The sequence below is a fragment of the Nerophis lumbriciformis genome, linkage group LG38 (genome assembly GCF_033978685.3).
Source record: "Nerophis lumbriciformis linkage group LG38, RoL_Nlum_v2.1, whole genome shotgun sequence".
NCBI classification, from domain to species: Eukaryota; Metazoa; Chordata; class Actinopteri; order Syngnathiformes; family Syngnathidae; genus Nerophis; species Nerophis lumbriciformis.
The window spans coordinates 16,760,235-16,784,937 of NC_084585.2; the positions used below are offsets into that span (position 1 = coordinate 16,760,235).

Here is a 24,703-nt window from a genome sequence, read left to right on the forward strand (position 1 = left end):
AGGAAAACTGGAGGTGGAATTAAAATAAGTTATGTTCTTCCCACTCCCTTTCAGGCAAAACTGGACAATCATGCATTACAAACTGTACATTACCTTTTGCACTATATTAATTTATATTATTATTATGTGTTGTCAACGTTGTACTTTTTTTTTTTGTAAAATAAATAAATAAATGAAACAAAAAATGAAAATGTTTGTCATACAAATAGCAAAAATGCTAAGTAAATATTGCCAAACTGTCTAATTTACATTTTCCACCCCTAGTGAAAGGTCTCACTAAACATGTCGAAAAAGTGAAATGTGTCCACGTTGAAGTTCTGAATGTTTGTCCTTGTTTGCGTTACTTTGCCAGGGTACCTTCATCTTCTCCCTGGTGAAATACAAGCCACTCAAATTCAACAAAACTTACGTGTACCCAACCTGGGCCTACGCTTTGGGCTGGTTCCTCGGGCTCTTCTGCGTCATGCTGGTACCTCTTTGGATCCTCTTTAAAGTGACTCAGATGAAAGGCACGACATGGCAGGTAGGAGTGTGTGTCCGGTACAAATATTACACTCTACACTCTGAGTTGATATACTGTATTTTTTGGACCATAGGAAGCACTGGATTATAAGGTGCACTGCCGATGAGCGGGTCTATTCAGGTCTATTTTCATACAAAAGGCGCACCGGATTTTAAGGTGCATTAAAATGGTCATATTTTGATTTTTTCTAAATTTAAAACACTTCCTTGAGGTTTAGTGGGATGCATTTTTTATCTGAAGAGTGAGGATGTTTTTGAATTTAGCTGCTGAAGAAAGAAACAACATCATATCAGTGTGCATCCCAGTGAGTGCAGAAATTGTAAGTGACTCGTACGAAGCCACGCTGTTAACACGTGCAGAATGTGGCTTGCTGAAATAAGCACGGGCGTCCATGAAAAAGATGTTGCTTGGATGGCAACATATGTTTCTCCAAAACCTGTATGTACCTTTCAGCATTAATGGTGCCTTCACAGATGTGTAAGTTACTCGTGCCTTGGGCACTAATACACCCCCATACCATCACAGATGCTGGCTTTTGAACTTTGCACCTATAACAATGGTTCTTTTCCTCTTTGGTGCGGAGGACACAACGTCCACAGTTTCCAAAAACAATTTGAAATGTGGACTCGTCAGACCACAGAACACTTTTACACTTTGCATCAGTCCATCTTCGATGAGCTCAGGCGCAGCGAAGCCGGCGGCTTTTCTGGGTGTTGTTGATAAATGGCTTTCGCTTTGAATAGTACAAACCCCGTTTCCATATGAGTTGGGAAATTGTGTTAGATGTAAATATAAACGGAATACAATGATTTGCAAATCCTTTTCAACCCATATTCAATTGAATGTACTACAAAGACAACATATTTGATGTTCAAACTCATAAACTTTTTTTTTTTTGCAAATAATAACGAACTTAGAATTTCATGGCTGCAACACGTGCCAAAGTAGTTGGGAAAGGGCATGTTCACCACTGTGTTACATGGCCTTTCCTTTTAACAACACTCAGTAAACGTTTGGGAACTGAGGAGACACATTTTTTAAGCTTCTCAGGTGGAATTCTTTCCCATTCTTGCTTGATGTACAGCTTAAGTTGTTCAACAGTCCGGGGGTCTCTGTTGTGGTATTTTAGGCTTCATATTGCGGCACACATTTTCAATGGGAGACAGGTCTGGACTACAGGCAGGCCAGTCTAGTGCCCGCACTCTTTTACTATGAAGCAGCCACGTTGATGTAACACGTGGCTTGGCATTGTCTTGCTGAAATAAGCAGGGGCGTCCATGGTAACGTTGCTTGGATGGCAACGTATGTTGCTCCAAAACCTGTATGTACCTTTCAACATTAATGGCGCCTTCACAGATGTGTAAATTACCCATGTCTTGGGCACTAATACACCCCCATACCATCACAGAAGCTGGCTTTTCAACTTTGCGCCTATAACAATCCGGATGGTTCTTTTCCTCTTTGGTCCGGAGGACACGACATCCACAGTTTCCAAAAACAATTTGAAATGTGGACTCGTCAGACCACAGAACACTTTTCCACTTTGTATCAGTCCATCTTAGATGAGCTCAGGCCCAGCGAAGCCGAGGGCGTTTCTGGGTGTTGTTGATAAACGGTTTTCGCCTTGCATAGGAGAGTTTTAACTTGCACTTACAGATGTAGCGACCAACTGCAGTTACTAACAGTGGGTTTCTGAAGTGTTCCTGAGCCCATGTGGTGATATCCTTTACACACTGATGTCGCTTGTTGATGCAGTACAGCCTGAGGGATCGAAGGTCACGGGCTTAGCTGCTTACGTGCAGTGATTTCTCCAGATTCTCTGAACCCTTTGATGATATTACGGACCTTAGATGGTGAAATCCCTAAATTCCTTGCAATAGCTGGTTGAGAAAGGTTTTTCTTAAACTGTTCAACAATTTTCTCACGCAGTTGTTGACAAAGTGGTGACCCTCGCCCCATCCTTGTTTGTGAATGACTGAGCATTTCATGGAATCTACTTTTATACCCAATCATGGCACCCACCTGTTCCCAATTAGCCTGCACACCTGTGGGATGTTCCAAATAAGTGTTTGATGAGCATTCCTCAACTTTATCAGTATTTATTGCCACCTTTCCCAACTTCTTTGTCACGTGTTGCTGGCATCAAATTCTAAAGTTAATGATTATTTGCAAAAAAAAAAAATGTTTATCATATTACAATATTTATCAGTTTGGACATCAAATATCTTGTCTTTGTAGCATATTCAACTGAATATGGGTTGAAATTGATTTGCAAATCATTGTATTCCGTTTATATTTACATATAACACAATTTCCCAACTTATATGGAAACGGGGTTTGTAAATAGTAAATGGGTTATACTTGTATAGCGCTTTTCTACCTTTAAGGTACTCAAAGCGCTTTGACACTATTTCCACATTCACCCATTCACACACACTGAAGGCGGGAGCTGCCATGCAAGACCCTAACCATAACCCATCAGGAGCAAGGGTGAAATGTCTTGCTCAAGGACACAACAGATGTGACGAGGTTGGTAGAAGGTGGGGATCGAACCAGGAACCCTCAGGTTGCTGGCACAGCCACTCTCTCCACTGCGCCACACCGTCCCGAGTATAGTAGAGTTTTAACTTGCTCTTACAGATTTAGCGACAAACTGTAGTTACTGACAGTGGTTTTCTGAAGTGTTCCTGAGCCCATGTGGTGATATCCTTTACACACTGATGTCGCTTTTTGAGGGATCGAAGGTCATTCATTGTTGGTTTTTGGCCTTGCCGCTTACGTGCAGTGATTTCTCCAGATTGTCTGAACCTTCTGATGATATTACGGACTGTAGATGGTGAAATCCCTAAATTCCTTGCAATAGCTCGTTGAGAACTGTTGTTCTTAAACTGTTTGACAATTTGCTCACGCATTCGTTCGCCAAGTGGTGACCCTCACCCCATCCTTGTTTGTGAATGACTGAGCATTTCATGGAATCTACTTTTATACCCAATCATGGCACCCACCTGTTCCCAATTAGCCTGTTCACCTGTGGGATGTTCCAAATAAGTGTTTGATGAGCATTCCTCAACTTCCCTAGTCTTTTTTGCCACTTGTGTCAGCTTTTTTGAAACATGTTGCAGGCATCAAATTCCAAAGGCGCTAATATTTGCAAAAATTAACAAAGTTTACCAGTTCGAACGTTAAGTATCTTGTCTTTGCAGTCTATTCAATTGAATATTGTCATGTCTGTGTAATCATCATGTTTTGTTTTAAGTCATGTTTTGTTTAGTTTCTGGCTTTTCACTCCCTTGTCTTGTCACCATAGTTACCCATTAGTTTTCACCTGTCACGTCACGCAACTGTTTCGCGTCTTGAGTCACGCACCTGTTTTCGTTAATCATGTCTGTAGTATTTAAGTTCAGTGTTTTTCAGTTTGTCTTTCTGACGACCTCGCACCCCATATATGCTTCTGCACACCCTTATGATCCTTGCTGCTCCTTTTTCATGCCGGTTCCATGCCAAGTAAGTTTTTGTTTATCAAGCCACAGTTAATGTTTTGTTTAGTTTTTCATAGTTTGTTCTCCGCCACTGTGCGCGCTTTGGTTTGATCCTTTTTTGTATTTATAGTTAGTTCTAGTGTTTCAATAAAAAAAATGTACCTTCATTCCCGTCTCGCCCGTGCCAACTTTCCGTTGCATCCCGGAAAAGCAAACTCCCAAGATCAAGTCTTGACATTAGGTCGTCAGCAGACCCGCTTTTCCGCAAGTAAGTTGGCCGAGTTGGACAATGCGGATGAAGCTTCTTGGGAGGTGCTGCGCGCCATGGAGGCAGAGACGCTGCGCTTTTCCCCCAGGGAGCGCAGGGGGATGATGTGGGGGAATGAAGGCAAGCTGGTGCCGATCGGCGCGTCGCTCCCGTCCCGGAAACGTCGCCAAGGACGGGGAAAAACTTCCTCGAGCCAGCAGGACACGCCGCTCCCACAAGCCCCGCCCCCTCCGGGCGGAAGCAAGCAGCAGTCTGCCCGGCTTCCCCATGATGACATCACAGGCCAGGATTTTTTTTTCAATACTTTTTCTTTAAATCACCCGCCTCCAGCTAAAAACTCTAATGCCATGTCTTTGATAAAACATTATCAAAACATGTTTTTAGAAATCAGGTCTAGTCAGTCACAGCCATCCCAATTTCATGCCCCACCCCCCAAGACTCATGCCCCGCCCCCCAAGACTCATGCCCCGCCCCCCAAGACTCAAGTCCCGCCCCAGTCACAATTTTTTTCTTTTTTTCCACCCACACAACCCCAGGTGGGGGATAAAGAAAAATATTGTGGCCAAAATAAAGGGGAAGTTTCTGCCCTCCTCCACCCACCCCTACAGAGAGTTCCAGACCGCAGGGAGCGCGTCTGGTATCCGCCCCTTGAGGGGGGGGGCTAGGGCTGGGAATTGTTCAGGTGGGGTGGCTCAGCATCACCATGTCAAGCCACAGCCTCCCTCACGGCCGCCACCACCAGTCTTCCGACCTGTCAAGCCACAGCCTCCAGCACGACCGCCCTCACCAGTCTTCCGACCCGTCAAGCCACAGCCTCCAGCACGACCGCCCTCACCAGTCTTTTACCATGCCAAGCCGCAACCCCCAGCTAGACCACCTCCACCTGCACCAAGGCTAGCACCAGTAGCTGCACCACGGCTAGCGCCAAGGCTAGCACCAGAGCCACGGCTAGCACCTGTCGTTGCTTCACGGCTAGCACCAGTAGCTGCACCACGGCTAGCGCCAAGGCTAGCACCAGAGTCACGGCTAGCACCTGTCGCTGCTCCACGGCTAGCACCAGTAGCTGCACCACGGCTAGCGCCAAGGCTAGCACCAGAGCCACGGCTAGCACCTGTCGCCACACCAAGGCTAGCACCAGTCGCCGCACCAAGGCTAGCACCAGCTCTTCCACGCCAAGACCAAGACCCTCCAGACCAAGACCCACCATGCCAAGACCAAGACCCGCCATGCCAAGACCAAGACCCGCCATGCCAAGACCAAGACCCGCCACGCCAAGCTCCGGTACCAGTTCCACGACGCCAAGACTAAGACCCGCCACGCCAAGACCAAGACCCGCCACGCCAAGACCAAGACCCGCCATGCCAAGACCAAGACCAAAACCAAGACCCGCCATGCCAAGACCAAGACCCGCCATGCCAAGACCAAGACCCGCCATTCCAAGACCAAGACCAAGACCCACACCAAGACCCGCCATGCCAAGACCAAGACCCGCCATGCCAAGACCAAGACCCGCCATGCCAAGACCAAGACCCGCCATGCCAAGACCAAGACCCACGCCTAGACCAAGAGCCACGTCGAGCTTCGCCGCCTGACTCACCACGCCAAGCCACGTCTGCCACGATGACGACGCGCCTCCCTCCTCGTCGACCACGGATATGGCCGCTACCTGGTCGCCCGCCACGCCAAGTGAGCCCACCTCCCAGTCGGCCACAAATGTGGCCATTCCCTGGGCGCTCGCCTCGCCTGCTGCAGCGGCGTTCCACTCGCCGTCGCCACCTAACTCTGCCCCGGTGGATACGGGGACACGTGGTCTGGCGACCCACCGCCATGTCCCCCTCCCGCCCTCCCATGACTCTTGTTATTTTTTTTATGGACATCTGGTATCTGTCCTTAAGGGAGGGGCTCTGTCATGTCTGTGTAATCATCATGTTTTGTTTTAAGTCATGTTTTGTTTAGTTTCTGGCTTTTCACTCCCTTGTATTGTCAACCTTAGTTACCCATTAGTTTTCACCTGTCACGTCACGCACCTGTTTCACGTCTTGAGTCACGCATCTGTTTTCGTTAATCATGTCTGTAGTATTTAAGTTCAGTGTTTTTCAGTTTGTCTTTCTGACGACCTCGCACCCCATATATGCTTCTGCACACCCTTATGATCCTTGCTGCTCCTTTTTCATGCCGGTTCCATGCCAAGTAAGTTTTTGTTTATCAAGCCACAGTTAATGTTTTGTTTAATTGTTCATAGTTTCCGCCACTGTGCGTGCTTTTCATTTGTACTTTTTTGCTATAGTCTTTTGGTTTCATAGCTTATTCTCCGCCATTGTGCGCGCTTTTTGTTTGATCTTTTTTTAATAAATAAATCATGTACCTTGGTTCCCGTCTCGCCCGTGCCAACTTTCCGCTGCATCCCGGAAAAGCAAACTCCCCAGACCAAGTCCTGACAAATATAGGTTGAAAAGGATTAGCAAATCATTGTATTCTGTTTTTATTTACGATTTTCACAATGTGCCAACTTCGCTGGTTTTGGGTTTTGTAGTTTCAATATTACTTAAAATTAGCAAAATACTGTTATTATTACTTGTAATCATGAATTACTACATTATATACAGTACATACTTACAACATGTATAAAACGGCGTAAAAAATGTTGTGGAGATTTTTTATAGAGATTTATTGGTGGAATAGATCATATTCATCATTCATCATAACCTGCACTGTTAGCTGCCTCTAATGAGTAGTTTTTTATTATTATTTAGGATGCACAGAAAAGGCAAAGATGTATGTTTTGGTCTCACATAAGGATTGTGAATGGGCAAAATGCCAAACAAAGTGCAGTTCCCTTTTAAGCCCTGTGAGAAACTCTGGATTAAAGATGTCCCATCTAATTCCAAACAGTAAATATGCTCAATTGTACAATTTTTCCCCAGAATGAAACCCTTAAATTAGAAAATGCAGGATTGTATTTTGTAATGAACATTGTCACCTTTTTGAACATGGTACTTGCAAAGATCATGAATGGGGACTTTTTTGTCCCATCATCCTAAACTGTTTAGAAAAAGTTTAGAATCTAACACAGCACAAAATATAACAATGCATCAAAATGTGTTTTATTTCTAATGTTTTGTATATTCAGGCCCAATCTTCACCCCAGTATCCCAACCCCGTAACGTTTATGATATGGATCAGAACTCATATAATGAAATTGTTTTTCTAAAAAAAAAAAAAAAAAAAACCTTGCAATTTTTTCTTTTGGACTGAATTTGATCAAAAGTTTTGGGCAAAAATATTAGAAAAAATATGAATCTTAAAGATTTGTAAACTATCTTGACTACCTAAGGACTTTTTTGTCTTGGTAAGCTCAAACTGCTAAGAAAAAATATTTTTGAGAGTATCGTTGACCAATGAAATAATTTTAAAAAATATATAAAAATTTAACATGAAAAAAAACCTTTTAGAATAAATACAACCAAAATTATGACCAAAAATACAGCAAAAATGTACCTGAAAGGACAAAAACTGCATTTTAGACATCAAGAAAATTTCCTACGATCAACCAGGACAAAACAGAAGTTTTAGCTATAGGGCCTGAAGGCCAAAAAGAGAAATGTTTATCAAAAGCATTATTATTGTTATTGTTATTAATATTATTATTATTTTAACATGTCCTGTGCATCCATTCAAATAAATCATATTGCTGATGTAGATATCTGCTGTACAGTTTTGCTTTACAAAAGAGAAGTGCGGGATATTTCTTTTGTTGCCCTATTTGTATCGGACCTTAAACGAATATATGTTGTTTTTGGCGCAGACAACTGGAGCAGGATGGGATGGAAAGAAGAAGAAAAAAAGACAGAGGGGGAAATTGTGGGGACAATTAGTTACCCCAAATTGTAGGATTTTAAAAACAACACAATCCATTAAAAATATGAGTGCGATTTTTGACTCTGAGCTGACTTGTATTACAAAAAAATAAATTAGGTTTTTACCATCTTAGGAACATAGCCAGTGTTCGCCAATTTCTCTCTCAGGCCAACACGGAGGTGCCAATGCATGTCGTGTAGAGTACTACAACGCCCTCTGTTCTTCCTATAATAAAAACAATATTACAGATCTACAATTGTCACAAAACCCAGCTACACGCGTGTTGAGGAGCACCAGAAGGCGCGACCACATTACACCATATTAAAGTTGCTGCATTGGCTTCTTCTTAGTTCCTAGTTTTCATTCTGTGATTTTATCTATTGAAATTGGTACTACAATTATTCTCACTATTTTATGTTTTTATTCATTTATTATTAATATTTAATTTTTACACACATTTTAAAATATGTTTTTAATTATTTTTTGGATGAAGTAAATTCTGGAGTATCGCCAGTGTGGACAAAGGTGGTGTTTTTCCTCAATCGTCATTGTCATGGCGAGGCCGCATGGTAGCGGTGGTTGTTGTGATCCCAATATGCAGAAAGAGATATTGTGCAGGTAAAATGTATTTAATCTAAGCAGAAAACAAAAGACTAGTACAGCCTTAAGTGCACTCGAAAGCATAAGAGAAGCTATGCAATACAAAATAAACCTAAATACCGGTTGGACTGTGACAATCTGTCACATGGGGTCTTACTTGTTGTCATGTTTCCTTTATTTTCCGCATTTGTTTCCTGTTTGGCGTTTCTAGTTTAGTTCTACTTTCTGTCTGTCTCCCTGATCGCTTTTCCCCCCTCACCATGATTGGCAGTCTGGCCAGACCTGGTCATTGTTGTCAATCAGGCTGCTATTTATGCCTGCCTCGCCCTCTCGTCACGGCCCGAGGATTGTTTCATGTTACAGGCTTTGTTAGCTACAAATGTTGCTTATGTTACATGTGTTGTTATTCGCTGTACTGCACATCCCATGTAATAATTAAAATAATTGTCGTACCTACAAGTCGTTTTCTTGTCTCCTGCATCTTGGGATCACAACTACCACAGCCATGCAAGTTTGTGACAGAATCGTCGAGCCAGAAAGTGACCTCGCAGAGATGCCGGTCGGCGACGTGGAGCCATCTTTTTGGACTGCACATTTCCTGGAGGACATGAAGGCCAGGTTTGTGCAGTCCCAACCCACGGCAAGCTTGTTCTTTCTCCTCATGTTTGGCCAATATCAGCTCCCAGGCTTGCCAAAGCAGTTTGCTGGTGTCCGCTTTTCGGCTTCTCAAAGCCCGAGCCCTGCCTTCTCCAGCCCTGAGGCTTTTGAAAGCCAGAGCATTGCCCAATGCCCGCTCCACGGCTTTCGAAAGCCCAAGTGCTGCCTAGTCCGGCTCCAAGACTTCCAGAACCCCAGCCTCTTCCTGTGCTGGCGCCTAGTCAGCTCGACACTCCACTTCCTGCTGGTTTATTGACAGCTCTTCTGGAACCCATCGCGCTATCCATCCTTTCGTCCTGTTAAGACTTTGCACGGGATGTGTCCTTGTCGCTCCTCTTAGCCACTTTCCATCCTTCTCCTGGCTAATACGGCGGGGGACGCCACCGATCCACAGCTCCTTCCTCCGACAAAAAGAAGTGTCTGGCATCCGCTTCCTTAGAGAGGGACTACTACTAGCAGATGTGCAGCTCTGCTCTTCACCGATATGTCCATCGCGGATGTCATTGTCTCCTCCTGCAAGGTCGCCACTGCCTGTTCCCCACCCAGCAAGCCCGCCGCTCTCGTTGCCTGGCGAGGCCTGCGCCGCCATCTCCACGTCAGACGAGGCCACCGGCCTTCTCTTTGTTAGAGGGGGCGTCACCAGTTCTGTCTTCCATGATTCTGCTCTGGGTGTCATCTCCAGAAGGCTGGGGCCACGACCTCCACGACGGCCGACAAAGCGCCCGCTCCGTGTTCTACCTACACAGCTGCCGACAGAGCACCAAACCGATCGCCCTTCTCGTCGGCTGCGGGAATGGCCATTTCATGATTGCCCTTCGCGCCATCAGCGACGACGACCGGCTTTTGGGCTTGGACCTCAGCAGCTGCTGAAGTTTGGTTTCCACTTACGTTGGCCCCCTCTTCAGCCATTCCATTCATGGTGATTCCGTGGATGTCCGCCTTGCCAACGGCAACAGAACCCGGCACCAGGGAACGGATATCCACTGCTGCTAAGGCAGCTAGGCTGCACGTTTCGCCTGCCTCCTCGTCAGCGGCATCAATGTTCCACTTGCGCCGCCACCTGAGTCTCCCCTAATGGTCCACCTCCCTCCCTGTTTTTTTGCAATTTTTGTCTTTTTGGGACTAAAATGTCTGGTATCCGTTTTTTGGGGGAGGGGATACTGTGACGATCTGTCACATCAGGTCTTACTTGTAGTCATGTTTCCTTTATTTTCTGCATTTGTTTTCTGTTTAGTGCTTCTAGTTTAGTTCTACTTCCTTTCTGTCTCCCTGAGCGCTTGTTTCCCCTCACCTGTCCATGATTGCCAGCCTGGCCACAACTGGTCATAGTTGCCAAAAAGGCTGTTATTTATGCCTGCCTCGCCCGCCAGTCAGGGCTCGAGGATTGTTTCATGTTACAGAAAAGAGATAGGAAGATTATTGAAGTTGAATCCAATCTAATAATTAACTATTATTGCAAATGTTGATCCAAAATCAGAGGAGAGCGACAAGCTAGCGCAAGCTTTTGGAAGGGGAGGAGTTAGCCGGCATTTCGTACAGTGGCGCTTCAGTCCAGCAACATAATTCAAACTTTATGAACATTTTACCCACATATATTTACTATTAGATGAAGGTCTTGAAACGTAACCCTCGCAAATAACGAGGATCTACTGTATTACGGTGTACAACAGTGTGCACGCTTGACAATGTTAGCCTATCTATCGTGCAGCATCTACCAGCCTACAGGATTAGCAGCACATTGACTGGGCAGTTGCCTCGGCAACACCCAGGCTGGCCAGAAATGACCCGACACGCCTCTAGTTTGGCATTGGTGAGACAGGAATAATGAAAGCTCCACCAGGCCTTTTGTGGCCCAACTTAATGGCCAAACCAAAGAACCAGCGCTGTTGTGTGTTTAGTGCCAAACACTAAATCAACCGCCAAAACTTCACTATAACCATCCACTGAAAAATTTTTGACACATTTTGCGGAACTGCGTGGCTCGGCTGGTAGAGCCTGAGGGTTCCTGGTTCGATCCCCGTCTTCTGCCATCCTAGTCACGTCCGTTGTGTCCTTGAGCAAGACACTTCACCCTTGCTCTTGATGGGTTTGTCATGATCCGTGGTCCGGATCATGTTTTCGTTATGTTCTGTTAGTTTAACTCCATAGTTCCTGTTTTTTGTGCACTCTTGTTTGTTTTGGTTGCCATGGTTGCGTATGATTTTCACCTGCTGCTGGTGTTCGGGACGCTTACCTGGTTCTAATCAAGAGACACTATTTAAACCTGCCTTTGCCAGACAGTCGGCCTGGCGTCATTGTTCGGTTCATGTCTGATTCCAAGTTTATGCCAAGTGTTCGCTTCATGCCTTGTATACGTAAGTTTTTGTTTGTTCATGCCACAGCTAGTAAATTTTCCTTGTTATAGTTTATGCTAAGTGTTAGTTTAGCTCCAAGTGCGATCAGCGCGTTGTGCCTTCGCCTTGTTTTCCGTTTTTTGTAGTACTTTGAGTTTTGAGAAGATTAATAAATATGTTCCGACCTGCAAGCCTTGTCCGGAATAGTCCGTTTGCATCCCGGGAGAACAAACCTTGCAGCAAGTTGCAACCAAACCGTGACAGGGTTGTGCTTAGCACCATCAGTGTGTGAATGTGTGTGTGAATGGGTGAATGCGGAAATAGTGTGAAAGTGCTTTGAGTACCTTGAAGGTAGAAAAGTACTATACAAATATAACACATGTAGTGAAGTGAAGTGAAGTGAATTATATTTATATAGCGCTTTTTCTCTAGTGACTCAAAGCGCTTTACATAGTAAAACCCTATATCTAAGTTACATTTAAACCAGTGTGGGTGGCACTGGGAGCAGGTGGGTAAAGTGTCTTGCCCAAGGACACAACAGCAGTGACTAGGATGGCGGAAGCGGGGATCGAACCTGCAACCCTCAAGTTGCTGGCATGTCCACTCTACCAACCGAGCTATACCGCCCCATGTACCATACATTGCTAACGTAGATAGATAGATAGTACTTTATTGATTCCTTCAGGAGAGTTCCCTCAGGAAATTACTAACACTTAAGAGTTAGTAATTTATGTCAAATAAAATTGCACATTATACAGTAACATCTATTTTTAACGTCTTATTTCACCGCTTATAACACAAATGTCACAACAGTGTTGATGAGCATGTCAGTGATGAGGGGAAATGCCCTGAGTGGACAGAATTTTATGCAACACGGGCCAACTCACAGTTGCAGGCAATATGATAGATAAAGTCTTGGATCATTTTCTTCATTTACGTCCAGCATGTTGCAACATGTTAGACATTTTTACAAGAAGTCTAACAAAGTGTACAATAAAACGCTAAGAACTACCCTGGACCCAGAGGCGATTGCTCTAAGACTGCAAGGGAAGCTCAGCTTCCCCTAAACCAGGGGTCGGCAACCCGCAGCTCTAGAGCCGCATGCGGCTCTTTAGCGCCGCCCTAGTGGCTCTCTGGAGCTTTTTCCAAAAATGTATGAACAATGGAAAAAGATGAGGGGGAAAAAATATATTTTTTGTTTTAATATGGTTTCTGTAGGAGGACAAACATGACACAAACCTCCCTAATTGTTATAAAGCACACTGTTTATCTTAAACATGCTTCACTGATTCGAGTCTTTGGCGAGCGCCGTTTTGTCCTACTAATTTTGGCGGTCTTTGAACTCACCGTAGTTTGTTTACATGTACAACTTTCTCCGACTTTCGGGGACGTGTTTTATGCCACTTCATTTTCTGTCTCATTTTGTCCACCAAACTTTTAACGTTGTGCGTGAATGCACAAAGGTGAGTTTCGTTGATGTTATTGACTTGTGTGGAGTGCTAATCAGACATATTTGGTCACTGCATGACTGCAAGCTAATCGATGCTAACACGTTATTTAGGCTAGCTATATGTACATATTGCATCATTATGCCTCATTTGTAGGTATATTTGAGGTCATTTAGTTTCCTTTAAGTCCTCTTAATTCAATGTATATCTCATGACACACTATCTGTATGTAATATGGCTTTTAATTTTTGCGGCTCCTGACAGATTTGTTTTTGTATTTTTGGTCCAATATGGCTCTTTCAACTTTTTAGGTTGCCGACCCCTGCCCTAAACTGTCCAAAAAAATAAGTGATTAAATACATAGTGTTGTGTGTACATGTTATTGACTAAATATGCGCTACAACGCGCTCTTTTGTTTAGAATCAGTTTCTTATCATTGGTAACGACGCGGCTTTCCTCTCTCTCATTCCCGCAGCTTCACGGTGCTTTAAACAGTGAAGACGCTCGCCGTGCACAGAGTTCAATGGGGAAGCCAAATGAGATGAGTCATTGGATAGATGCTGGGCTCTGTCTTGCCCATCGGACGCTCAGCATCTCTGGGGGTCTATGGGGCAGTGGGCTGGCCTCGGCTGGCCCGGACGCTCAACTTCTGCATGATGATTGGATGTTCTGTCTCGGGCTGATTCCCTTTTTGATTGACAGCGAAATGAGCGAATCAGCGATCTTGTGCTGTAAACATCCGTGGGCGATTTTTTCAATATTTGTTCTGTTGTTCTGAGTTGAACCGGAGACTTTCCTGATCCGCTTTGCGACATTTTCTTTGTTAAAAACGACTATATACGTTAAACATGCTAGCGAGCTAGCTAGGTAGCAAGCTGCATATAATGGCAGTTACCGTATTCTTCGGAGTATAAGTCGCACCGGAGTATAAGTCGCACCTGCCGAAAATGCATAATAAAAAAGGAAGAAAAAAAAAAAAAAAAAAAGTCGCACTGGAGCCCGGCCAAACTATGAAAAAAAACTGCGACTTATAGTCCGAAAAATACGGTAATTTTTTTTTATTTTATTTTTTTTATTGAACAACATAACAAAATAATGCACACAGAGGCACACAGGTGTACAAACTTTTGTCATTAGTGGCAAAGATTGGAGCTACATCTGCAGGTGCAGAGAGGAGCTTCTCCTGTTTAAAGTGGCTCAAGTCTTACACCCTTCCGCCCAAATGCAGCTGAGATAGGCTCCAGCACCCCCAGCGACCCCCGAAAGGGACAAGTGGTAGAACATGGATGGATGAAAGTCTTACACCCGCAACACCATGGGCCAAGGCTGTTTAAGCAGCCTAGCTCTGCTGGCCATTGAGAGGACACTTGTCAAATCCCTGGAAAAGACGCCTTCTTGGTACGACAGGGTCACAGATCACTTTCTTAAAAAGTGAAGTGAAGTGAAGTGAATTATATTTATACAGCACTTTTCTCAAGTGACACAAAGCGCTTTACATTGTGAAACCCAATATCTAAGTTACATTTTTAAACCAGTGTGGGTGGCACTGGGAGCAGGTGGGTAAAGTGTCTTGCCCAAGGACACAATGGTAGTGACTAGCCATGCAACCCTCAAGTTGCTGGCACAGCCGCTCTACCAACCGAGCTATACCGCCGGAGGAACGGAGGGTACAATTTACGTATAAATAAAACTACACATTTTACTATGTAGGCCGAAATTGAGCAACATCCGCCACTGCCCGCACCACAATATTTAATAGCCAAATATGCTATCAGGTCAGGTGTGCTGTTGTTTCTTGTAGTCCAAGAATGTCTAATATTTGTCTTGTATTACATTCATTTGAAAATATTCTGCAGACACTACTGTACTGTAAACTAGGGTTTCTTAAACTTTTTGACCTCGGGGCCCAACTTTTCTACTACAGAGGCACTCAAATATTAACATCGAATTAGTCATCTTACTCTTGATTTTAATGATATTCTATAATTATATCTAACCTATCTACAGTTTATAACCTTGTCAAATTATATGAAACCATGCAATTACAACGTTTATTATTTAATTACCACAAAAAACCTTAGCCTTAGATAAAGCTGATTAGAAAGAAAAAATATTAACCAAATGTACTGCATAAGACGGAACTAATCAGTAACTGACAAAAATGCCTTTATTGTACATACAATTATGTTGTGCTAAAATAAATAAACTAGGTTGATGATGAATATGTTTCTGAACTAAATTGTTAATGAAAAAGGCAAATAAAAATACTGCTTCACCACTTTAGTCAGAATGTTTGCGGCCATAAAAAACTTCTCTATGACTTTAGCTCCAGCCTTCTTCTGTTTGTTTGAGATTGTCATTACTGCCAAAAGTGTATTACAACTGAGTACAGCTGTGGCCCATACTGACCACAGCTGAGAAACAGATATTTTTTGCCAGCCCTCTTAGAAGCAAGCATTCACGGCTCAAATAAGGCCCTAGTAAAACCATAATGTATCTTTTTCCCGACCCCTTTTTGAAAAGAAAAAACCTAACTAAGACAAAATGCATGTTTTCATCAGTTAAATCATATTTGCTTTAATGTATTTTTTAATGAATGATATTTCTTAGCTGCCGCGCTCATCCAGTGAAGGACATTTGGGGTTTGGTATTCTGGTCTGGAGCCAAAACATTTTAAAAAGATGGTTATGTTTCAAAAGGTAGTAAAGATGATTAGCATCAATCAAGAACTTGTTTTTTAATGACATATTATGTGCATTGCTTAACTTAAAGACAGTGTCACAGGTTGTCAGTGTCACATTGGTTCTGTGAAGCAGCTCGTACTTTGAAAAACTCATATTGCGAAACAATATCGCCTATTGAAAACATTTATATAATTGTTGGTAAGAAAAAAAGTAACATCATCTCCAGATGTAAGCTTTACTCTAAAGCAAGGGTGTGAAATTAATTTTAGATCGGGGGGCACATGGAGAAAAATCTATTCCCAAGTGGGCCGGACTGATAAAATCACGGCACGATAACTTAAAAATAAAGACAACTTCAGATTGTTTTCTTTGTTTAAAAATAGAACAAACACATTCTGAAAATGTACAAATCATAATGTTGTTGTTTTTTTTTTTACACTTACATGTTGCAGTTAATAGTATTCTATCTTTTTTTGTCGGTATTTATATTTTCTGAATAAATTATGTGATAATGTTCATCAGTCAACTCATTGGTGTTAATTTTCAATCTATCAAGATAAAAAAAAAAATTATCAAAATCAAATTACAGTATGTTATTTATGTAGTTTGCTCATTTTCCTTGACTGGTGCACTAACATGTTTTTTTTTTTTTGTACATATGTAGCATCGTCTACAAAGATACAAAGAATTGCTATTGCGACATTCAGTGGACACATTTAGAACAGTTGTTTCTTTCATTCAAAAATGTTAGGTTAATTTTTATACTTGGCAAACTCATCCCGCAGGCCGGATAAAACCTGTTCGCGGGCCTGATCCGACCCTCGGGCTGTACTTTGACACCCCTGCTTTAAAGCAACAGTACTCTTACTTAAGTACAATTATTGGCCACGCTCCCACCTGTGGTCATGAGTCAGTGTGACCACTAGGTGTCACCAAAAACAAATACTACTGGACTACAACCTAATGACAGGATACGTCCATTCCAGGTTGTTAATGATAAATAGGTTTGTTTTTCATTAATACCATTATTCTCTGTTTGAATAATTTCACTTAATCAAACCTTTTTCAAATTTTTTACACTTCAAAATGATAAAAGTATGCCTGATCATATCGGATCAATATAATTTTCGAACAATAGCCAAGACTCCAATATCAGTATCGTATTGAAAGTGAAAAACTTGTAGCCCCATCTCTCAAGCCATTAGTTTGCTACACCCTAGATTTTGGAGTATGGCGTTCACACCTTCATCCTTTACAGTGCATCGAGAAAGTATTCACAGCGCTTCACTTTTTCCACATTTTGTTATGTCACCGCCTTATTCCAAAATGGAATTAATTAATTTTTGTCCTCAAAATTCTACACACAATACCCCATAATGGCAATGTATTTTTTTTATTTTTTTTTGCAATTGTATTAGGAATAAAAAACTTTTAAAAACTCATGTACATAAGTATTCACAGCATTTCCTCAATACTTTGTTAATGCACTTGTGGCATCACAACTTTAAGTAGTTTTGAATACGATTCCAGAAGCTTGGCACACCTATCTTTGGGCAGTTTTGCGCATTCCTCTTTACAGCACCTCTCAAGCTCCATCAGGTTAGAAGGGAAGTGTTGATTTTCCTCTTGGCAAAGTTTTTACTAAGAAATGGTTTCCGTCTGGCCACTCCACCATACAGGCCTGATGCTGCAAAGAGGAATGGGTGAAACTGCCCAAAGATAGGTGTGCCAAGCTGGTGGCATCGCATTGAAAAGTATTTGAGGCTGTAGTTGCTGCCAAAGGTGCATCCACAAAGTATTGAGCAAAGGCTGAGAATACTTATGTACATGTGATTTATTCTTTTTTTTTTTTCATTTTTAGCTTTCTCATAACAAAATTGAAGCGCTGTGTTCCAGATGCACTCTATTCGGATCAATACGGTAGTTACATATTTCTGACATTTAACTCGTTGAAATGAGTGAAAAAGTTACAAAAGAAGTCGAACAACACGTTATGAAACTGTGACTGTGACTGGTACGTAAGTTGGTGGAAAGTCATATTGTGTAAGTTCTGACTCAGTGGAACAAAGTTTTGTAAAGTCGGCGCCTGAGGCAGAAATGTTCCAATAGGAGACAAAGCTGCACATTGCAGTGCTCGACAAACACTTATCGTGGCTTTAATAAGAGTCAAGCACGGGAGAAGTTGAAGGTGACAAGTGAGCCCAGGGGCTGGCCACCTTTTAGCATTCAAAGAGTTATTTGGGCACCTTTCCACCTAAATAAATCGCACTTGGAGCCACAACACCCGTGAGACCACTAAATTGGAGGTAACACGACAAATAAAGTTTATTTAACCATCTGGAAACATTCAATCATTATTTGCTTTAAAGCCACGTAGGACATTCAAGTATTTAAGTTTCTGAAGGGCGTAAAAGTGCACAGATGTGTAATAGTATAAAGTCAGCAGAATATGAGTCAAAACACATGATGCCATTTCTCCGTACCTCTTATAATAGATAGATGCACGTTAAGGTTAAAACAAAGACAACATTCAAAGTCATACAAACCAGAAACACACTACTGATACGCATTTTAGTTTATTATGAACATTTTAAACTATTTGAAAACTATAATTCATCCCACTATTTAAAGCCGCAAACGACAGAGTGAGACCTCTTTTTCACCGTGGCTATATATTATCTTTGTGCCGCATGATGTTGCTCTCAGTTAAACACAAGAAAAGGGAGAGGAAACAGTAACATTAAAGATTAAAATGTGATTAAAAACAAAAAAAGCTAAAATGACTGTAATTATTAGTCGCAATTAACATGATAACTTTGCCCCCGGCCCCTATAACATATACTTAACCTATTAGCAGTTGGGGATTTGTTTGGTTTAGAAAGTCCTGCCCAAAGTCATTGTGAATCTGTCATTGCACTATTTGGTGTAGATGCATGGTTTAGGGATCTTTTGAAAGCTAACAAGATGAATTCCAGATTGTCCAAGTGATACTAACACTGAATAATAGGAGTTTAAATACACAGAGAAAAGGGATTTTTTTTTTTCTTAGGTTTGCCTATATTTTATTCAGAAGCTAGTGCCTTCAATGTAAATAGTTTGGAGGCATGCGCCTGATTTACTAAAATCCAAATAACAATTACAAAACCGCATATGCAAACGCTAAAATTGTGTGTACTATTACGCAGATTCTACTAAGATTAATAATCAGTCCAAAAGTGATGTAGACCACCCTATTTAAATGTGGTTTTTGTGTGTACTATATCGAGTCTCACCCTGGAGACACTCATGTTATCATGCTCTCCAGCATGTGCTGTTTTGCAATGTTGTTGAACATGCAGCACACAAATATAATCTGTATCACTTTTTCTGCAATATGTAATTGCAATCTAGACCACGGGTCTTCAACGTTTTCCAGGCCAAAAACCCCCAAACTGATGGTGAGATGGAGTGTGGATCCCCTTATTATACAGTGTATCCTGTATAAATTGTGTTTAAAGGAGAACTGCACTTTTGCAATTTTGCCTATCATTCATAATCCTTAAGGACATAATTTTAGCAGCGCATTGATCACAGAGCTAACTGGCTTGTGGTGCTATATTGATATCATCATCTGGTGAGCTGCTCCCTTGCTTCTGAGCTGGTGAAAGTTAATTTGAGATGATAAATCATGCCTCTCACCTGTATAGTAAAAGGATTTGACCATAAACCGAGAACTTTGACATCCAATTTAGACCCGGAGATGGCGAGAAAGAAGTGAAAAAGACGTAAAGGACTGACTAAAATTAATTCAATTGATGTGTTTTGGTGTCTGCTAAGGTTTTTTTTAGATGTTGTTTATTTTTATTTAGGAAATGTATTACTATAATCTGTCTCCCACATGAAAAGACATATTTTATTGTGCATTTTCTTGTGTTTGAGTCCAGACGCACGAATGCTCTGGTGATGTGATCTAGGGCCTCGCCCACAGAATTAAGTGTCAGTGTGCAAATGTTCTGTTGTTGCGATTCAGAAAAGGTGTTACCGACGGTAGATATGTGCTGCTGGTTCAACAAATGGCGCATAGGTGGGAGCATATTATATGATTTTGCAGTAAATGAGAGTGTCTTTGTGGTAAAAGCCCCACATGCACGCAAAATCCTTATTTAAAAAAAGGCGGTCTGCACCACTTTTCAATTGCACACACAGTCTACGTAGATCACACGCAACACGCACACTCATAGTCACTCAATCAATCAATCAAAGTTTACTGATACAGCCCTTACTCACAAATGTCTCAAAGGGCTGCACAAGCCACAACGATATCCTAGGCTCAGATCCCACATCAGGGCAAGAAAAAACTCAACCCAATTGGAACAACAAGAAACCTTGGAAGGGACCGCACCCACCCCCCACCACTTGGGTGGCCGGTGCAATGGATGCCGAGTGTATATAATTAATAGCGTGAGAGTCCAGTTCATAGTGCACACTATTTTATTTTTTGCACACGCTGTTTAGCACGAGATATTTGGATCTTAGTAAATGAGGCCCTAAGTGTTTGTATTATCCTGTTTGTCACATAAAAAGTCTGCCGTGAGTAGTAATCATGTGTTTTTGTTGAAGGAAAATGCGAACGTTGTGATGCGTCTCTGAAATTAATGCGCTGCCGTATGCTTAAAATGAGCAACATACATGACCATTTTGAAAACAAATGATACATGTATGCATTATCCTGTTATATCTCTCATTCTATATTGTTTTATGGAAAAAGGTTGTCATAAACGTGACTTAATTGATTTAAAAAACAAAACAAACAAAAAAACAAATCTAAATCTAAACTTTACCGCTGCCGGTATTTTTTTCTATATTTTTATTGTAATATTTTCAGAATGTGTTTGTTCTATTTTCGGCCAAAGCAAGATTTTCCTCCATGCGGCCCCTGAGCTAAAATGAGTTTGAACTAGAACTAGAATGATCCAGAGGCAAGAAAATAATATAATACAAATATTTCCAATGTATGTAAAACGAACGTCATTAAAAAACAACGCCAGCAGACATCTTTTTGGTGTTCGTTTGTCTCCAAATCAGCCCTTCAAGTCTTTCATCAGCTCAAAGATAGAATTGACAGCAGAATGGCTATTTGTGCGTAACTGCTATTTGCGCACGCACATTCCTGACGTGATAAATGTAGATGAAAAACAGCAGCCACAGAACAGTTTCAGTCCTGATTAATCCCTCAGCGTGTGTTAAATGATTGTTTGCATTTCCTTCTACCAGCGTTGTAATAATCAGCATTTAGTCATGAAGACAGACAAGCTAAATGGATTGCACTCTGTATTTTTCTTGTTTAACCTTCGTCTTGTGTTAGGGTCGCTACCGACCCGTTTTAGTTTTTAAATGCATAAAATAACCACATACATTTATTTTTTTGCATCAAGGCTTTTTGACTTTGTCAGGAACCTCTATTTCAACAAAATAAAACAGTTTTTGTTTTTTTCACTAAATTATAAAATGTTCTGTTTGAAATTATGACCTTGGTGTTGTTAGGGTCGGTTTCGACCCAGTTATAAAAATAAGATTATAAAGCAATAATTAGAGGCAAAACTGAACACACTGACAGCCAGCTCCTCTCCCAATCATGTGAGCTTTAGGGGATTCTCATTTTACCTTGTTATCCAGTACAAAAACAAACAAAGACGGGCATGTGAGGTCAATTCAGTATAGAGTTGGTGACTTGCAGAGTGCACATCTCCAATTTGCAGCATGCAAAAATTAAAAAAAGATTTACAGTGAGAGAAATTCTGGATAATATTTTTGGTAAAAATGAGGGAGAGGACACAGAGCAGCATAGTGATACGGATGAACAGGTTTCTGAGGAGGAGTATTATCCAGAAGACACAGACACATCTGATGAGGTCATACCAAAGACTATAAAAATGGGAGCCATTACCTCTCTGCTTGGCACTCAGCATCAAGGGTTGGAATTAAAGTAGAAATGATTATCACACACACACTAGGTGTGGCGAAATTATTCTCTGCATTTGACCCATCACCCTTGATCACCCCCTGGGAGGTGAGGGGAGCAGTGGGCAGCAGCGGTGGCTGCGCCCGGGAATCATTTTTGGTGATTTAACCCCCGATTCCAAGCCTTGATGCTGAGTGCCAAGCAGGGAGGTAATGCTGCCCACTGCTCCCCTCACCTCCCAGGGGGTGAACAAGGTGATGGGTCAAATGCAGAGGACACATTTCACCACACCTAGTGTGTGTGTGACAATCATTGGTACTTTAACTTTAACTTAACTTGATTTGCTGTTGTTTGACCTTGCAAATCTATATTTTGTGTTATGACTTGTTCTGCTTTTCATTTTGTGTTTGTCTTAAAGTTGTGTTGCTGAAAAAAATACTTTTTAGCCTTTTTCTTGAAGTAAATATATATGGGTCGAAATTGACCCGTAACACCATAGATGTTACTTTAGTTAAAATTATTAAAATGAAAAAATAAATTAAACAAATTTATTTAAGAGATGTGTTCTAATACCCCTCAGTTATAGTCAGGTAACACAACAACCTTTTATTTATTTATACAATTCTCTTGAGATTCATTTTACAGTTTTTTTAATTGAAATCGAGGGGTATGCTGACAAAAAAAAGGCCCAATGGCCCACACCAAAAATATTAAAACCAATATTTTCATGGATAAGGAAGCCTAACAAGGTAACCAAGAGATGAGAAACAAATTGGATGATAGATAATTGTTTTTAGTGTATTTTACAGCTGATTTAAGACATGGGTCAAAACCGACCCGTTAACATAAGAGATGGTAACAGAAAGCTAACACAAGAGGAAGGATAAGAGACTCAATCCTCTGCACACAAGCTTAGTAGATCCGCTTTGCCTGCTATTACGTTTGCATGTGTTTTAGTACCTAGAGTAGATGAGGCCCAATGTGTACTTACATTGAGACCTTCCCTAATCCCATTTCAAATGTGACAATGATACTACAAAGATGGCATATTTGTCACAGCCGTGAGTCCAAAGCCGAAGTGCTTGGTTTGTGAGCTGTTCCCTGACCGTTCTGTCATCCGCTTTGTCTCCACAGAATCTCCGGCAGCTTTGCCGCCCTGAAAACAAACCCTGCGAGGCTGCGAAGCAACCCGAGCAATACCCACTTAACCCCAGCAAAGCACTGTCTCCTTCTGCCAACGACTGCAAGGCCAGCGGCGGAGTTGAGATGGAAGTGCAAGTATGAGGCCGTTACGTTTGTGAAGGTGTGCGTTCGAGGTCCTAGTGCCACTAGATGGCTCCTCATAGGTCTCCCCTTGATCATTTAGAGGTTTTTCTAGATTCTATGGCTCACTTAAATCAATGTTGTCATGAGTCAGTATGCCAACGACAGCGCACTTGGGAGTGCTGCTGTCATGTTCTCATGAGAATTTACCAGCAAGTACCAAAGCTGAAGCACTATATTTGGTTTCGAACAGGACAACCTTGCTGCAACATGTGCGCAAGCTCCGTGTGCACATGCAAAGCTTCCGCAGTGACACATTCCAAAAAAAACCCCAACCTGCTGCCACAAACTTATTTTATGGACAATGCTGCAGTGAAAACAGTGGATTTTGCAGCAAAACACTTTTTTGCCTATTTTATGGCAGTTTATGGCATATAATTTTTTCAGGTAACACCTTAAATGTGTTTCTATTACTTAAATGTCCAAATTCTTGTGAGAACAAGCTTGCTACTGTTTTTCCTTGAATGACTGTTTTGTTTATCCAGTAGGTGGTTTGGAGTCATAGGATTTAACTACTATTTTGCATTTAAATCCCTTAGTGTATTTTCATATATGAATCGGACTTTTGCAACCAAAAGAGATTCTGGATTTATTGAAAACAGACGTTAAATTACTACTAGCACTTACAGCTTATTAATTGTACTGTTTAACAATCGCACTTGTATTTTCATTACGCAATCAGACACATACATGCCTGCTAATAATGTTTACTGACTCAACATAGTGTTAATGTCTCATAATCAATACAATGCATAAGACACTGTACTTTCACCTACAATAATGTTACTGAGTTCAGCTTCTAATTGTTGTTACTGTATGGTCACTATTACTGTATAAGAACATGTTTTTTTCTATCCAATCATATCCATACTGTGAGATATTCATGTTTGATTATGTACCTGCTGAGTTTGATGATATTAAAATGATAAAGAAGAACACACATTACACACACATTACAAAGGTTGGGCAATATTTTGATACTGTCTTATATATTGCAAAAATACAATTTACATTAAGATCACAGCGTGATGGTGTGTTAAAATGTGTTTTAAGAATTAAAACTAAACACAGTTTTTGTATTTTGAGAAAAAAAAAAAGTGGATAATGAATAATGGGAAATTTTATGGGTCTGGGTTTGCGGATAATAATACTGCAGGTTTATACGGAATTCAGTACATTTATAGGAACCGACTCGGGATGTAACGATATGAAAATTTCATATTACGGTTATCATGACCAAAACTATCATGGTTATAATTATTATCACAGCATTGTTGAATGTGCTCAAAAAGTACTTATACACACATTTTTTTATTTATTATTAAACAACTAAAAATAAATAGACACACTGTTTGGAAACCCACTATTTTGCATGTTTTTTGTTTCTAAAGCTTCACTGATAGTGTTTTAGTCTTTGTATTTTATCTGTTTTAACAGCTAAGCTTTTATTGTTTTATTTATTGGTTTCTACTCCAGCACTTTAATATCTATTTAAATGCAAAGAGCGTAACACATAAAATCTTTTTTTTTTTTTTTTTTTTTTGGCAGGCGTTGTGGCGTATTCCTCTTAATATAGAGAGATTACTCTT

At 41.4% G+C, this 24,703-nt stretch overlaps 1 protein-coding gene across 1 annotated transcript in view; it reads left to right on the forward strand.

The window, feature by feature from the left end:
• LOC133578227 (sodium- and chloride-dependent GABA transporter 2-like) overlaps positions 1-24,489 on the forward strand; it is a 92,600-nt gene extending 68,111 nt beyond the window's left edge. The window contains exons 14-15 of the mRNA XM_061932480.2: positions 353-523; positions 22,926-24,489. Coding sequence (XP_061788464.1) covers positions 353-523; positions 22,926-23,075 — 321 coding nt within the window. The 3' untranslated portion in view covers positions 23,076-24,489. The remainder of the gene's footprint in view (positions 1-352; positions 524-22,925) is intronic.
• The last annotated feature ends 214 nt before the right edge of the window (positions 24,490-24,703 follow it).